This window comes from Podarcis tiliguerta, assembly GCF_965153285.1.
Source record: "Podarcis tiliguerta genome assembly, chromosome: 3".
NCBI classification, from domain to species: domain Eukaryota; kingdom Metazoa; phylum Chordata; class Lepidosauria; order Squamata; family Lacertidae; genus Podarcis; species Podarcis tiliguerta.
In genome coordinates, this window is record NC_139536.1 from 48,210,755 (window position 1) to 48,229,198 (window position 18,444).

Here is an 18,444-nt window from a genome sequence, read left to right on the forward strand (position 1 = left end):
TTAAAAATAGGCTACAAATATAGTGTTGTATCCAGTGCAGCACTAAGTAACTTGTTCTGTCAGTGCAAGGAGTTATGCACAAGGAACTTCCCCACTCTTCTCTCCTTGCAGACCCCCAAACTCTATTCCAGGGTTTCCAGATTTCTATAGGGCACAGTGCATGCCAGAGAGAGGAGCAGGAAGTTCTATTGTTCCATGTTTATTGCTCCTGTTTAGTAACTGTATACCCGAAGGAGTGCCTCCACTCCCATCGTTCAGCCCGGACACTGAGATCCAGCGCTGAGGGCCTTCTGGCGGTTCCCTCACTGCAAGAGTGAGTTTACAGGGCCTTCTCAGTAGTGGCACCCGCCCTGTGGAACACCCTCCCATGTCAAGGAAATAGACAACTATCTGACTTTTAGAAGGCATCTGTCTAGGGAAGTTTTAAATGTTTTATGTTCTAGCATGTCTTTAATATTCTTTTTGAAGCTGCCCAGAGTAACTGGGGGAACCCAGCCAGATGGGCAGAGTGCAAATTTATTATTATTATTATTATTATTATTATTATTATTATTATTATTATCACATCTGGAGAGGGCTGAAGACTTATGAAAATCCAGTCATTTTTCATCTTCTTCAATTGTAGAATGTGCTTCTGCTCGCCTGCTGTATTTCCTCTGCCACTTTGTTCTGAAAAGCAGATTGCCATGTGGCACAGGATGAGGATGGGCACAGTGGTGCTCTTCAAGAAAAACCACCACGAAACGTGTCCATTGAGTAGGTCAGGCCTCTGAATCTGGGCCATAGCTGGCAAATGCTAAAATTAGGAAGGCAGCCTTTTCCCATTGTTCATAGGAGTTTAACATAATAATAAAAAAAAAACCTAAAGCTGGTCAAATATATTACGGACTGAATTGCAACCCAAAGTATGCATTTACAACAGTGCTTAAAATAGAGGTTTATAAATGGAAACGCTGACAGAAACTGCACTACAGTGATAGCTGGAGGGGACATTACTTTACCACCATGGAATGGAACCTAGCATGACAAAAATGTACCCCTATATAGGCTGGCTGTGGGTTAATATTGACATGGCCTTTCCATGTCTTCCACAAAAAGTGAGAGGCTGGCACTAACCACTGTGAGTTGCCGTCCACATTGGGTGGTTGATAAGAAGCTGTGAAATAGCTACCACCTAGAAGAAGAAAAACCCCAAACCTATAATTGTTCAGTGAAGTGTCTTTATGATTCTTGCCTGCCCCCCTCACATCACTGCCCTCAGTGGAGAAAATTTGCAGGATACTTAATATCCCCCAGTTCCCTTGGGAAGGCTTTGTGGAATTTCTTGCTGAGGGTACTTCAGCACCTCGTGCAAGTGGGGCCATAATTACCAGGCAGGAGTTATTTTTATTAAAACTGCCGATCCACCCGCATCTGAATCGCTCCTCTAAGCCACTAACAGAGAGGTCTGTGTAACTGGGCTGTGCTTTCAAACCTGCCTTTGGAAATTGGCATCTGTGTGGAATGGGTCCCTTGAGCCAAATATAATATAGTGTACTTTATTAAACCACAATAAGCTAATGCTCGAGTAGCTTTAAGAGTCTCTGTTAAACCCACAAGAAGTAGGGAAATTGAGACGTACATCTGACACTGTCCTTAATTTGTGCACTGCACAGTAAGTATCTAGGAAATGAGCAGTCCCTCCTTAGCTTCTAGAATATCCTGCAATGACAGAAGCACAATGATTGTATTAAAGAGAGAGATGATGGTAATTATGGTTCTAAAGTGTCTGCCAGAAAGGATGGAGTGCAGCAGACTTCATATAAACTACTTTACTGAGTGCAGTTTGATTACTAATAGTCTTGGGTCCACTTACAGCGCTGAGATCCAGTTACATGATAGCAACCCATTATGGATTAGTTGGATGGTTTCTCCAGAGAGCCACAACGTTGGATGTTAGGTTAATTGAGCACAAGGTGGTGAGCGTCTCAAATTCACTGATGCCGCCCATGCATTCTTTGCAATCAAGCGGAGCTTCTTTCTACACAAAAGAACACAAGAAGAGCCTGCTGGATCAGCCCAATGGCCCATCTAGTCCAACATCCTGTTCTCAAAGTGGCCTGCAGGAAACCAGCAAACGGGATTTGAACACAAGAACACTCTCCCTTCCTGCGGCTTCCAGTGGCTGGTATTCAGAAGCACTACTACCAATGATGGAGGCAAAGGTTATCCATCATGTCCAGCCATTGATAGCTTTATCTTTGGGTTGCAAATAACCATCAGATAAAAAGCCTAGGACCTTCTGCTGGAAATTTTCCACTCCACTTTGCAGTATGCTCTTGACCATCAAGGTGTATCTCCATGGCTTCCAAGATAGCTGCAGCTTCTTCCCTGACTCCATGCCTCACAGTCAAGCTTTAGAAGGAAGCAGGGCTGCATCCCCTATTTCACATATTCTGGCCTATAACAATGGCCATTTTACATTTCTATTTTATTAGAAAAAGAGGTGAGGAACTCACCATGAATGCCTCTCTTGCTCTCTTATAATGGCAATGGTGTCTACCTGAGAGGTGCCGGAACTAAGTTCCGGTGAGTTCTGGCTGAAAAAAAGCCCTGACAATGGCAATTATCAAACATTCCTGAGAGTATTTCTTCTAGAAAAGTCTCTTGTGAGTCTCTCCACAAAACAGAGACAGAGAAAATCCGTCTCACTTTGTTGTGCTGCAACTTGGATAGTGTGGCAGGAGAGAGAAATACAACAAATTATATTTGGTAAAAGGGATGGGTCAGTTAAAGTCAAATAAGAAAGAGTGTGTGTTTGTTTATGCGCATGTACCTATGGCTCAGCTTGCATACCATTAATGAGTTATTTCCAGAAGGGAACGGTTGGACATGGACATATGCCAAGCCATACCTGCTGCATGTAAAAGCCACCAGAACATCGAATAGGCCAAAACCATCATATAGCAAGGTATTGCTCCGTAAGGATTTCCAGATCAGGCCTGTTTTCTTGGTCTCTAAGCAACAAAGGGACTTGCTTCCCCCACAAAAGAAACAACCCGTGATCTGAAGTGTATATCTGATCTGTACAATCCTTCCACCTTCAGTCATATGAACAGTGGGGTGTAGGGTAACATATGGAATCACTAGAGCTGTTAAGTATATGAACCAGCCCTCTGCCTCTCAGACCTGAACTTTATGAGAAGTTCCCAGCATTGCTTGGGTGAGAGGGTTAGGAGGCAATGGGGGGGGAAATAGGGGATTGGGGGGAGCAATGGAAAGATAGAAATGCAGCATGCAACAGGAAGAGTGTGTCGAACTGAACAAGGAAAGCATAGAGGAAGGAATCTTCTCTTTCAGGTGGACTGTCCCAGAAGAAAGAAGTGAATTCTTTCAAAAATAAGTCACAAGAAATAAGTCCCAGCAATATGCAAAGAGACAATATACCAGTTATTTAGCCCTACAAGGTACAGCAGATCATTTCACCTGAGAACCACAAAACCCTAAAGAGAGATGTCTGCATTGTTGGCTGTACCACTGGGCCATGTAGTTTTCTGGGACAGTTAGTGGCATGATATTAGAGAACAGTGTCTCCTAATATCAATGTCTATTAGTTCCAGTTTAAGTATGCAAGGATTGCAACCCAAGTTGCACTGAACACAGTAGGACTAACTTCCAAGTAAAAATGTATTGGACTGTGCTTTTAAATTTTGACTGATAATGTTTCTCTAACAGGAATCTCTTTCCACAAGCTAGATAGTATTAAAATGAAAGCATTTGGAGCCCCTTTCTTTTTTCAAGGATGCACTCAGTGGTATGGGGGAAAGTGTTAAACAATTTCTGTTTAATTATTAGTACAGGACTAAAGTGTCTTCACTCCACAGCCAACCCCTACTCTCCTTGGTCAATCATTTTGTTCAGGTTCATAAACCCAGATTCAAAACACCACAGTTTTTATGTGAAAACGAGTGTCCTTGGCTCAGTTTAAAAAGAAATGAAGAAATGCATTCATTTCTTACCATAATACTCTCATTTTAAATGGACACATTCATTTGAATGAAAATATTGTGGTAAGAAATATATGCTTCTCTGTGTTTTTTGGGGGGGGTTGTGTGTGAAAAAAAAGTACATTGGGTTCTATTCTCTGCTTTGCAGGAGTGTTTTGCAAGAGCTACATCCTCCCTCGCCGTTTCCACCCTTAAGAGAATTTGACCATTGGGCATCTGCTTGCATTCCCTCTCCCAGCTCCAGCCTTTAACAAGAAGTGACTATTAAGTGAAGTCTGCCCCCATGACACCCCACAGTTACAGATGGACGCAAGTTAGCAACAATGAAGCATTCACCCAAGTGCCTGCAAAAATCTCCAAGGCCAGAGCCCAGGCAGCTGAGGAATTCTACAAAACAAGGTTTTCACTGTGGAGTAAGTGGCGAGTTTTTAATCTCCCAGCACACTCGTTCTTCCCAAATGACCTTGGTTTCATCAATCTACCTGTCTGTCTCTGGGAAATTAATGACCTTCAAAAGTAAACACGACTTGAAACCAACAGCAAGTTTTGGTTTTATAAACACTAGAAATGCTAGCTCCACAATGGAGCATATTTTTCCAAAGCAGCTCTAGGTTGCCCCCCCCCTTCCTTTTAAAGCAGTTTCTAGACCTTACAAGGACTGCTCCTGTATGGTTTCAATCGATCCAGGAATTCAAGCTGGGCACCTGCTTAAGAGAGTCAGCTTATCAGTTTGGATGCTACAGAAAAGAGAGTGCTGCTGAGTGGAAGAGACAGAGCCTGCTACACCCATCAAGGAACATTTAGGATGGGGCTCACTGACTGCTGTACTTAGCCAACATCATGACACGTTATTTACCTGGTGTATTAATAAATAAACAAATGGAAAAGATGAGCAATAGGAGCTGCACAGAAGCAGAAACAGGAATAACTCACATGTCAACCTAAATTAGGGTTGCCACATTCTGAAGGGCACAAACCCAATTTAAGCATATCATGGTGCAAAGATCATTCCAGCCCCCCCCCCCCACTTTCCCAGAGTTTTCAACCTTTTTTTAGGGCTGGAGGAGGCAGGCAGTGGCTGAAGGGCAGCTCCTGTGGCAGGGAACAGGCGGAGGCTGGATGCGGCGCCTCCCAGCTCAGCTGGCTGCTTCGTGCCGCAGTGGCCACGGCAGGCAGCACACACGGTTTTTTCCCTTTTAGCCTTCTGGTTCCCTGCAGAATTTGGCGTCTGCAGGCTAAAGGGGAAAAAACTGAGCCAACGCTCGGCGGGAGTGCCACACACACCCTTGCTCACTCTGCGCGCTCGTTCGGTGTTCCCCGGACTCTTGCCTGGCACCCTGTGCCACTAGCCTCTATGGGTAAGATGGACCTGCACCCTACCAACACCCCACATCTCCGTCGCTTGCCCCCTCCCTGCCACTAACCCCTTCCTCACCCCCGCCTGCTCTCCCCCTCCATCCCTCCCATCTCTAAGGGTGGCCATATTGACAGACTTACCCTTCACACAGATGCTCTCACTTGCTGGGGCTGGGGGTGACTACAGGCCGCTAAACGGGCTCCGCTATGGGCTCCTTTTCAGGCTTTTGGCCTCTAAGTGGCCACCAGCAAGGTCGTATCCAGGATCAGGCCGGGGCAGGGAGTCTCTCCGATCCTGTTTGGGCCTTCCCCAGCAGCAGTAGCAGCAGCGGCCCCCAATGGCTGCTCAAGCCACATCAAAGAGGACTCTGCAGGCAGAACCGGAGAGACCATGGAACCGCTGCTGCTGATGCAACCGCCAGCCCTGTCCCATCCAACATGGCTTGAGCAGCTGTTGGGGGCTGCTGCCACTCCTGCTGGGAAAGGCCCAGGCAGGAGCAGAGAGGCCATGGAGAGATGAGCCTCACTGCCCAGGCCTGATCCTGGATACCACCTTGCCACTGGTCACTTGGAGGCCAAAGGCCTGAATGGAAGGGGCGGCTCCATTGCCGAGCTGCTCAGCGGCCCGGAGTCACCCCCGGCACCAGCAATTTGGAGCCTCATCCAAACAGGGTCTCAGGAAACAGCACAGCCAGGAGCAGGCACTGGAAAGGGGCGACGGCAGCGCTCCAGACTCTGCTGTGGCACTTCTGTTTCCAGGGCACAGATGCAGCACATGAAGGCGGCAGAGAGTGGCTGACTCTGAAGAGAGCCTGCCCTCTCCCACCCTTCGGTGGTATGCACATGCCCCTAAAACCCCCCAAATAATAATACCCCAAAAAACCCCAGACATTTCATTCAAACATCTGTCCAGATGGGCATACTGGCCCCCCAAACCAGGACATGTCCAGGAAAAGCTGGACATATGGCAACCCTACCCTAAATGCCTTTCGGCCCTCATGAAGCCTCTTTGGCTGCACAGATTGTTTGTGTGACAATATCCAGTTTTAAATGGGTTGTTGCATAAATTCATCTCCATGTAAATTCATCAGTGAAGGCACTGATTTTATCAAACATTTCAATATTTTTTTTTAAAAAAATTGTATGGAAAAGTTGAGTGTCTATTGCTCTTTGGTGTCAGTAATACATTGTTCCTTATTGCTAGACTTTTGTTCTTGCATTGATGTGGCAGATGGCATGAAATGGAAAGCTTTGTTGAAGCTGCCTGATCAGCTGTAAATTAATGCCTAGCAAGTTGGGTTTAGTCCAGGCAGGGGCTAAGGAGGGAGTCGTGCACTTAAGTTTCAACGTAACAAAGCAACTTTATACTGGGTCTGATTGATGGTGCCTCTCCAAGGTATCAGACTGATGTCTCTCCCTGAGGTCCTTTTGACTGGCAATGCCAGCCCTGGAACTTGAGTGATATATACTGCACATCACCATAGAAGTGGGAAATACAATACGCCAAGCACTAGTGAGCAGTATGTAGCTGTGATACAGGAGGGTTGAATAGGTGCACACAGTGGCATAGCGTGGGTTGTCAGCACCCGGGGCAAGGCAAGTAATTTGCGCCCCCTAACCCGGGGCAAGGCAAGTAATTTGCGCCCCCTAACCCGGGGCAAGGCAAGTAATTTGCCCCCCCCCGCTGCACTGTCCCTTCCCCAGATAGTCCCCCCGTCTCTCTCCGCACCGCACCGCACGCCTGGCACCCTCCCCTCCACAGTGGCCGGTGACCCGGCGGCTCGGATCGGATTTGCACAGCCAGCACTGCAGTGAGAGAGAGTGAGTGAGCCAGGTAGGGGCAGAGAGCTGCGAGTGCGAGCGCCCCCCCAGATGTTGCGCCCAGTGCGGCCGGCCCCCCCTGCACCCCCCACGCTACGCCACTGGGTGCACATCTGTGCTTGAATTAGAGCAGCCCCAGTTCAAGGTGAGCACAGCTCCCTCTCATGAGCAAGGCAAAGGGGCAGTAGTACAGAGCTAGTGCCAGCTGCAAAAACTGGCATTTTCGAGCGGAAAGGCCACAGGCCTGCCTGATTTTTACATGCACCTGAAAAGTCATTATTAAGGGTTCCACGTGATGCTTCCCTTGCTTCTACAAGGCAGAGGGCATTTTGCATGCCTGGGCTTAGGTTGTGGAACACCTTACCCATTACAATGAAGCGAACTCCTTGTGTACATTGTTTCTGACGCCTGTTTCACTCTCTCCCATTTACACGGGGTTTATCTGATGCAGACTGCATTGATACAATGCAGACCACATTGATTATGGTGCATCACTCTTTACATGTTAAGTATTTTATGCCACTTTATGTATATATGCACATATAATATTGATCACCCAGAATTGCCCTTTCAGGCTTTTTGAGTAATTGGTATGCTATCCCCCCACCCTGAGAAATGGCCACATACTCATAGGGTTATAAAATACTAAGTATAGGTGGCACCAAACAACTAGTTTATTTTTCAAAAAAATATGCAAGTTTTTTGCCAATGAACAAGGAAACATTCCTGAATGTTTCTGATGTTTCCCTTTTCAAGCCGTTTCTCCTCTTCCTTCAGGGCACCCTATTCTTGAGCTTTTCAGAACATTTTGATAAATAGATTTCAACAAGAGGACCAACCATGGAGAAGGAGAGTTCGTGAGGCTTCAGATTCTGGTGCCACTAGCAGAAACCAGCACCACCTCACTAATCACAAGTATGCAAAATAATCTGCCTGCTTGGCAGGATCTGGCTCAGAGCCAGTTGACTTAAGTTTTAGCTAGGATAAAACAGAGGTGACACTTACTGGCAAACTAGAGCATTTGAAGAACTTTCAGGAACTCGCAGTGCAAATGAAGGCAAAAGTTACCTTTACACGTGCAGTGAATTTCTGGCTAATGTAGATTTCTATTATCTTTGGAGTTTAGCAATAGGTTGTAGACACTAATTAATTTACAGCACAATCATACACAAGTCTCACTGCATTCGATGGGGTCAGTGGCAGACTTTGGGCTTTCAAATTTCAGCGGCACACTGTGCGAAGCCAAAATTTGGCACCCTCCTCCTCTCCCTCTCACCTTCCATTCTACATCATTGTGGCGGGACTCCCTACTGCGCCCTCTCAGCTCTGGAGTCATCTTAATTTTTGGTCTCATGGGTTTCCATATCCACAACCATTTTCTAGGAGTGATATGCACAGTCCATCACTACCTCAGGCAAAGGATGATTTAGTACCTCCTTGTTCCACACACAGAAGCCAGATGTATAGGCAGCCTCACTTCAACACTGAAGATGAGACAGCGCATCCTACAACACCTGGGTGTGTGTGTGTTTTGCTGCTGTTCCCATTTTCTATCTAACACCTAAGACACCCTCCTCACTCTGCGTAATGGTAGGAAATGTCTTGCACAATACTTTAAAATCAGGCTTGCAAATGCCCATTTGTCTGCCCACCCTGGCAAGTGAAAATTGCACACAGGCACAGAAGCTTTCATAAGATGGAAGGCGGTTGGCTCATTTTTTCCTTCTAGGACACCAATTCTTCCTTCACCCAAATGACTAATAATTGTGGGCAGGAGAGCTGGTATTATTATTATTATTATTATTATTATTATTATTAAAAACCAAATTCCTTTGACAAAACCAAACAAACAAAACAAAAACCAACTGGTGTTAATTTATATAGTGCCTAGCATTTTCTAGGTGCTATACGCAGATGTAAAAAATAACATCAGCCCTGCAATTTTGAAAGACATATCACAAAAGAAAAAAGTATAGGGAGGGAAGAGGAAAACTAGCAACCAGTTATCAAATTGCATAATGACCTTTTTTTTACAAAAAAAATATTTACACAAACATACTTTGTACCCTCCCCTTTTAGCATCCATATGCATTTTTAGATTTCACTATAGAAATACTTTTTGCAAGTAACTATGAACAAACATAGTGCGTAAGAAAAACAAAAGTTATTTGTCCTGAAAAACTAGATCCTATTCATTAAAAACCACCAATGAAATGGAAATACAGTGGACCTTCAGGAAACTGATTACTGATCTTTGGCAGTCTTTGGCCATTCCTCATGAGCTGACACACAGTATTGCTCCCTGGAAAACCATGCCAGGGGCACTGTGGTTGAATGGAATCCAAGACCTCATTATATTAAATGGTACTCTGGAGCCATTTCTCATCATTTCCTCTCCTATCCCTAATGTGGAAAAAAATGCCCTTTCAAAGATTTGCAGGTATACTCTTGTACTTCAAAGAGAAATCTCTATTAGTGCTTTATAGATATGGGATTCGTCAGCTACTAAAAGTGCTCAATTAAACAGCTGCATTAAGTTTAGTCTATAACCCTGCATATGCACTAGGATCTTATAGGCCTTGTGCCTTATGAAGTCAGTGAGAAAGTTCTGAGAAGAATGGCTTTCTCAAGGAACTTGCCTAGAAAATATACATACAGCCAGACAGCTGACCAATTTTTACAGATTGCTGTTGAAAAGAAGGGATGAATTTTGAAACCCTGAGCACTTGACATACTTAATTCCCATCACTGATGAGCTGCCAGAACATATCCTGGCCTGCATTCTTGCTACTGTTAGGCTTGGCTAGTGTGTCCTTGTTTATGGTATCATTTGTTGGACTGACTTGCTTTAAGTTGCTAATTTAGATGATAGGTGAAACATGGAAATGAATGCTATTCAGTCAGTTCTGCATTTATGTGTTACTTGCATGCTTCCCACAGGTATCTGGTTGGCCACGGTTGAGAACAATCTTTGGCCAGGAGATTGCTTGTGTTCTTAATGGTAGTATATTTATACATGATGAAGAATAAATACTTTTTGGATATGTTACTTTAAGCACTTTATGGATCCTTTGCCAGATATTAACTATAGACATGGCCCAACTTCAAAAGTGAGGGTTTTTTTTTATTTTCCCAATTTCAACAGGAGAGTTAAACATATGTTTATATATTTCTCATTGAAATCAATGGAACCATGTAGATGCAGGAAAATGTTCCATGAATGTTGTCATAGGGATAACATGAACAAAACTATGAGTTAGGTTTCTTTTCTGGAACCACCAGTTTTTTAGAGGGATGGGAAACCCCTTTTTATTCCTCTTTTGCTCAGGAGGTTACCCTATAAATACAGAAGAACAAAAAGGCATTCATCTTTTTCTCCCTTCCATTTCCCATGGTAACTCATAAAAGAATACAGCTGCAGAGAAGAGAAACTTCTGCAAACCATTTTTTTATTAGTGCATTAGTTTAATAGCACAGTAGGCCTTTATCTGATGTGTTTAATTGCACCCAGCCTGAAAAAAAACAAGCATGTCTGTTGGAATGATGCTTGTTCCTTCGCGTCCCCACCTCACAGTCTAAGACACCATCTATGCTTTCGGCCTCATTTGCTTACTGAATAGAAATAAAATTCATATATTGATAATTTCACCCAAGTATTCATGCAAAGCCAGCTTTTAAGCTTGCTAATCTCTGAATTTAATACTATACATAATATTTCCAAAGAAGGTCAACTCAGGCTCGAGGGGAAACTTTTAAGGCCCACAGCATTTGCGTACAAATTCGCCTGCATAATAAACGTGTGCTTTTTCTTTTGAAACTATGAAAAGTAATACTTAAAACTCCGTAACACAACCAGTAATTTAAACATGTGATTGTTCGCTGGTTGTAACTAATTGGTTGCATCATAAAAGATGTAATCCTCTTACTTTCACACATCTTAACAGGGAAGAAAAAATGTGCAACGTGACAAGGAAGCAGTCGCTCTGACGTTCAACGGCTCAAGCAGATGCTCTGTTACGCTCGTAAATAGCACGTACTTAATGACTTTAAAAGTAAGTGAAATATTCAGGCAGATTCTTGTGGATTTCAAGTCTGGCTGCCACTCAGGGCTCAGGTCCCTGCTATGCAAGCAATATTAGCCTTCCCGTTTGGACTAGGATGGAAATTGTAGCATGTCAAATGAACACATTCTCAACTATGTTATGAAGCATTCTCAACGGCGTGACTAGCAAAAGTTAGATTCTGTAATTTGGTGATATAATTTCTTCTTATAACTTATAATGCAGTTTTTGTTATGCGTTTGTCACCTTTGCTAGAATGTAAGTATCTATTCCCAAAATTTATATTAATCCCTTCATTCTGCAGTCATGTTCTGGACAAAGCTATTTTCCGCCATGTGGCCGCAAGGCTTAGGAAAAGGTTCCTGTTGCTTCCACTGGAAACAGTGGCGAAATTTGGGCCCTCAAATTTCATCAGCTCCCTGTGTGATGCCAAAAAACTGAAGGCCTCCCTCTCATGTTCCATTCAGCATCATTGTTGCAGCACCCCCTGTGCTGACATCACCCTGTGTGGCCAAACTGGTTCACTACCCTAAAACTGCTTCTGCTGAAAACAATGGGAGGAAAGGGGGGAAGAGAGAATGACAGAAACCTCCTACCCAGGTTGACTCAGAACTAAGTCCTACTGAATTCAATGGGTTTTAATCCCAAGTAAATGGGTTAGGATTGCAGCTGAGAAACTCTGGGGCATGTCTAAATTTATCCCCTGTTTGTGGGCATATCAGAGGACCAGGACAACTTTGGGTTCTTTGGCTTCCAACCATTTCCCAGATTTCCCTGGTACGCTCCCAAACTGTCCCAGCACATCTTCCCTTTGGCTCTCCTGTTTAGCCCCGACTTGGTACCAGATACTGAGTTCTCAGAGAACAAACTAGGAACTTCACAGGTCAAGGACCTCGAACAGCAGGCAGAACTGGTGCTGATGATTTTCTTAAGGGGCTTTGCAGGGGGAGACCTGCTGAAGAACCCCTGAAGATGCCAGAGTAGGAGCTGTAGCTGTAGTTAGAGTGTGGTCTAGGAGGCCAGAGCAGTGTTCAATACTCCCATTGTGCTAGGTGCATTTTGCAACAGGGAATTTCATTGGCGCAAGCAGTTTCTGAGCTCTGGGTGCAGTACTGTGCTTAAAATTTCAGATTACAACTGCAGAGTGGAAGGAAAGGAGGACCTTTTTCTGCCTCCCCACTTCCAGCTACTCTCTGAGTACTGGAGAAGAGGCCCTCTTAAGAATATCAAGGGGGTGGGGGGAAGGACTAGACCATGTGAAAAATGAAGATAATATTTTAGCTGCAGTTGATTCATTTTCACCTTTGTATTCTTGTTATCAAAAAAGTGCAGCTAGACATTCCATTGTTGTGCCCATAACCTAGGTTTAAGGTGCCATTTAACTCCTAGCTTTCATATCTCGGTTTCTAACACTGGGCCAGAGTATATAAAGTATTATTCTTGAGTCTCCCAGTTGTTGGAAACAACACAGTCTGCACTCATTGTTCCTTATTCTAGTTTCCCCTTCTTGGTACCTTCCCTGAACTCACTGTGGTATGGACCTTGGCATGTCGCCTGACTTTGCCTCTGAATCTTGTTTTGGACATAGACTGATTTTCTGGGTTTGACCTTAAGTTTGTTTGAAATATACTGCACCTGCCATCCTGCCCTCATTTGTGAGTGTTTGGTAAGAGGCTTATACCTCCTAGGACTGGGACCCTAGCCCCAGAGGACATCTGCTGGAGTCCCACATTGGTCCTACTGACAATGGGCACTGACATTGGTTGGGCTGGGGCATAGGAGACTTCCGCACTGGCAGGGAGGGGGGGAAGAGATCTTACATCAGTAAGATCTCCAACATTTGAGTCCTGTCTCCAACATCAGAGAGGGATGTCCAATATATCCAATGACCCCCCTACAGTGCTCTTCTGGGGGCCTTAGCATTGCACCATTAATATCTCATCTTGTAATCACACGCATAGAGGAGGGAGTGGAAGAATGGTCAATAGCCACAAGGCAGTGCTGTCAGCAATCCCCGGAAGAGATAAGTGTTACAATTACATGTTCATAGTGCAACCTTTGTTCATAAAGGAATAATCACTGCAAGTTACAAACACATAATTCTCCCTGAATTTTGCATTCTCCTTGACCAACACTAATTAAGACTATAGCAAGAGTCCTGTTTAATCCAGCATTTTTTTCTCACAGATGCCTACAGGAAGCTCATATGCAAGACATGAATACATTAATTTCTTTAGCCTATCACATAATATATTTAAATTGTTATTCATCTCTCTGGTAAGCAACTGGTGAAGTATGCAAATACTTTCACCAATGCCCAAATGAAGAATGATGACCTCATTAGAAATATTTAGTGTGGTTGGCACATTCTATGTGACTGGTGCCGAGGTGTGCCTTGTAAATTGTGGGGAGTGGAGGGCTGAATCAAGCCCATAAAATCATGTGTGCAGACTTCTCCTCAGAAAAGTAAATTTTAAAACTGGCATGTCCAGCAACTGCAAATGTTAATATTTGAAATTTTCAGACTGAAGGACTTAAGAGTTAGTGTGTGCTTATGAAGTCAGGGGGGGAGATTTCATAATGATTATATCCTACTATTGGACAGTGGATGAGAAGGAGAGGAAGAGAGAAGCATTTTTCACAACGGAGTTTTCAAAACTATTATGCCATTCCAAGTTCAGCTTGACTTGACCAGGCTTTGCCCTGGTGGAACAATGAGCCTAGCAGCCATTGGCTGCAGTCGGGAGATATTTAATCTAGTGACCTCTTTGATGCAACTTATCCTGGAACAAATGATTTCATGCTTGCTGCTTTTGTAGGTAGGCAGTAAACCACTCAGGGGTGGAAGAATGATTAGGAACTTGGCACTTCTTATAAGTTACTCAGGAAAACCTCAAGGTCTATCTGTGTAATAGGTACGATGCTCATGCTCTCAATTTTATAAAAGGTTACATATAAATAGAAAGTATGTAACTAGTGGGTACATTGTCCTACAATAACATCAATAACCAAGTACTTACAAGCCAGAGGTTGCCAAGGGTAAGCAACTTAAATGAAGGAGAACTCAGATCCATGTTCCATTCACCACTTCATAGCAATTATGAGTTCATGTTGCAGCAGTGGTTAGGGAATGGTCTGATAATAATTGTAGTGCAAGCCCAGAAGGGTAGAATTTAAACAAGCATTGTCCTTCTAAAGTTCAGAACCTAAACCCCAAAGAAATTACCAGGTAGGAACAGAGAGGTTGGAAAACTTTTGTTAATCATGCCTTTGGCAAAAAAAAATACTGAATGTGGTTACAACATTACTGCTGCTATAATAGGGGAACGCTTCTGGTAAAGTAGTATCAGGAAGGGTGAAAGGAAGTGTGAAATTTGGCAGCTTCTCATGGCATCTTACAAAATTCAGTAGTAAGATGTTTCAGATGAAGTTAGGATCGTGGTTGGCATTTTCCAATGAAGGTCAGTCCAGGCCTGCTCACCATGTATGTTTCACTTAACTAAATCAAGGACTGAAATGAATATAGTCTGAATCCCTGGAGACCCACTGCCAGTCAGTGTAGACAATAGTGAGTTAGGTAATCTGAGCAGCAGGAAAATGGAAATCACTTCCCTTGAATGCCAACCAACCACCACTGCCAACCCATGTAGACAATACAGGTCTAGGTGAACCAACGGTCTGACTCATTATAAGGCAACTTCCTTTGTTTCTATGAGCAAAGTCTAATTTAACATTGTTCTGAGTACTCTACAGAGCAGGACCTGTATACCAGCACAATTATTGGTGAGTTTTCGCATGTGAAATTTGCACTATACTAGCGCCTGACATGGAACTTCTTTTAAATTGTCATTTCCTTGTTCAGGAGAGGTTGACCAGACTTCTCTTGTCACTGGTGAACTCTCCTCATTGCTACTGGGGATGTTCCCTCCCCATTCTCAAATGCAAAGTTTTTTGTTTGGGGAAGGGAGGTTCTGACAGGGAAAATGTTCTCAATGAAAACTATTTTTTTTTAAAGCCCCAAATTATTTTTAAGACAAGCCCATCTAATAAAATAAAATATATTCATAAGATGAAGCCTGCATTCCAAAGAGCACTTTGTTCAAAATAGGTGGCACAGTACAGTAGAAGCATTGTTAAAACACCCAAAGGTCAGTCATGTGCTTGTCTCCTTTGAAACAATAAATGCAGAGATTTTATCTACTTCCTTTGAGCGTAAACTGAGTTTGGCATCGTAATGGTGGTGTAAATCATTTCTTGTGCTGGAGAAGACAAAGGGATGTGCATTATGCTGTGGAATATTTAGCTTTGTAACATCCAAACATACTGTTTGTGTTCAGGGATCCATTTTGGGAATTAATGACCTAGATGTTGAGTTTCACGTGTACAGTAAAAATTGGATTATGCTCCATTGCTACTAATAGCAGATTTCATCTGATTTCCATGACAGTAGAAGCAAGACCCAACACAGCAAATATCAGAACAACATCTCTTACACTCACCTTAACAAGTGATGTCCAAACTGGAAACCTGGCTTAGCAATTATTGCACCTACTTTTGCTTTGGGACTCAAGATAGTGAAGTCTCTCTCCCCAGGTTAACTCAGTGAACAAACACCCTAGCTAAACACCATTTATTATACACTGACCTTGAAGCTGGCGCCCTTTGAACAAATCTTTTGTTTTGCTTGGATGAGCTCTGGCACTGTTATCACATTTGGGTTGCTCATATCTGAAGGGAGAACAGGAAGAAGAAAAGACAACAAGGTAAAGTCAATTTAATTTGCAAAATCTATCACATCATAAATGATGTAGTCACACTGAAGTTTGGCAGAGTGCTCAGACTCAGGCGTTCCTCTAAAATTGCAGCCACACATCTGCACAAATGCCAAATAAAGCACATGCTAGAAAACCATTAATTAAGACTCATGCCATTCCCTGAGATAAGCACTGCTGAGCAATTTCAGCGGGGGGTGGGGGTGGGAGGGCATTTCAAAAATGGGTCTAGAAAATGCTTGTGCCTGATCTCACGAGACTGTATAGCAGTTTCCTCTCTCTTAAGTAAATCTCTGGTACAACCATTTTTCCTTGTGCATCTATAAGAAACTGGGCTTGCAGTGTGCTATGAATCTGCTGCTATCTCCCATTTAAAATGGCCCTTTCTTCTTCTGTTTAAGGCAAGTTAACATGCCCAGTTCCTTCACAATTCTCAGCAAGCCCCTTACTGAGGCTTTGATACAAGAGTACTCTTTTGTGGTCTTTAAAGTGTCCCCAAATCCTTTGTTGGCTGCTATTCTGGAATTCATTTCATTAGTTATCTATAGATAACTTTTAAACAGTAGGCAGGGGGGTTATTGTGTTGCTTGTTTTTATATTATTATGTATTTTTGTGTTTTTATACTGTAAACCTCTCTGTGATGCTCGGATGAAGGGTGGTATATAAATTTAATAAATGTTAATGGTAATGGTAATAATTGAGATTGTGCTAAAATATAAGTCTTCTGTCTTTACAGGCATATATGGCCATGCAAAGGAAAGGCAGATACCCAGAATCTGGAACTCTACAGCTATATTTTATTGTGGGATTTAATCTGTATCGCTCACAGATAAAAGCTGAGATAGAACAGTTTGAAATATGCTTTCTATGGTTCTGTGTTATGTATCTTTATCATGTGAAGAGCTCAACGAATTGTAAGACATTCATGAGCAGTGAAAGGAAATGGGAATTTAAGCCAGCCATTGGCTGTGATTTGGGTGTCAGTGTTATAGCTGATCCATTTGCAGTTGCTGTGAGATTTACTTCTCCTTTAAAAATGTCAGTGTTGAGAAAGCAAGATTTGCAAAGAAAATGACAGATGCTTTAACCCTCAACTGATTATTAATTAATTATCTGGAAGGAATGATGCTAAACAACTAAGACCAAAGTAATGTCTCACAGGGAACAAGGCCACTGAATAGATGATAGATAGATGATAGATAGATAGATGATAGATGATGATGATAGATAGATAGATAGATAGATAGATAGATAGATAGATAATAGATAGATAGATAGATAGATAGATATAGATAGATGATAGATAGATAGATGATAGATAGATAGATGATAGATGATGATAGATAGATAGATAGATAGATATAGATGATAGATAGATAGATAGATAGATATAGATGATAGATAGATAGATAGATAGATAGATAGATAGATAGATGATAGATAGATAGATAGATAGATAGATAGATGATAGATAGATAGATAGATAGATGATAGATAGATAGATAGATAGATAGATAGATAGATATAGATAAACAGATAGTGTGTGTGTGTGTGTATTTCTCTCAAATACACAAAGAGAGTGGAGCAGGAAGTTTGCTGTTAAAATAACACCAACTACATGGTGATGGAATTACAGTGGTTTGGTGATTCATATGAGCTACACCGAAGGAGAAAGGAGTTCGAATGTACCTCAGGCACTAGAAAACCACCAACAAATAATACTCAGATTTATCTGTGATGAACTTTCTTTGAAAATTCCCTCCAGTTTTCAAGAATAATGTAACTGAATGATGTCTGTGAAAGGTGAGTGAAAAATGAACTATGGATTCAGACGGGCACTTTTTCCTGTTGTGTAGTGACTTCCGGATTTACCACAAGATGGACTCAAGTGGAGCAGTCTTTCTAGAAAAGTGCCATTGTATGATGAACTCCTCCTAGGTAAAGATTTTGTAGACTGATGAGTCAATATAAAGTTTTGGGGTGTTTTGTGTTCCTGCTTGGCTTTGTTACATTTCCTGTGCTATTGAACTCAATAATATAAAGAACCTAGTGCTTGAACATGATTGATCTGGTTTCTCCATTGTTTGATTTGGTACCACCCAGGCAATTGGGCTTTTTACCCAGTCATGCTAGGGAGTGTAATTTTTCCACTACACTCAAAATGAAAACTCCTTTCAAAGCCATCGTAACAAATCATAGAGTGCTTGGGCGCCATGCTAGCCCTGAGAAAAATGACTGGTTGGAATGAAATAGTCCCCGCCTTCATTGTTTAATTTATCTTCTCATTGTCAGTGAGAAACTAGCCATTTCTGAAACTGGCCTATAGCCCATCAGATACAGATTGCTCCAGGAAGGTGCAATGCAATTTCATGCTCAGATGAGTGTGTGTCCTGTGGGTGAAAAAGACACCTTTAGAGTAGGGAGAACAGAAGCTGTTTTGATGGCAA

At 42.7% G+C, this 18,444-nt stretch overlaps 1 protein-coding gene across 2 annotated transcripts in view; it reads right to left on the bottom strand.

Moving 5' to 3' along the window:
• SMOC2 (SPARC related modular calcium binding 2) overlaps positions 1–18,444 on the bottom strand; it is a 127,345-nt gene that overhangs the window by 16,227 nt on the left and 92,674 nt on the right. For both annotated transcript variants that reach the window (XM_083434205.1, XM_083434206.1), the window contains one exon: positions 15,870–15,952. In XM_083434205.1, the coding sequence (XP_083290331.1) occupies positions 15,870–15,952 (83 nt within the window). The remainder of the gene's footprint in view (positions 1–15,869; positions 15,953–18,444) is intronic.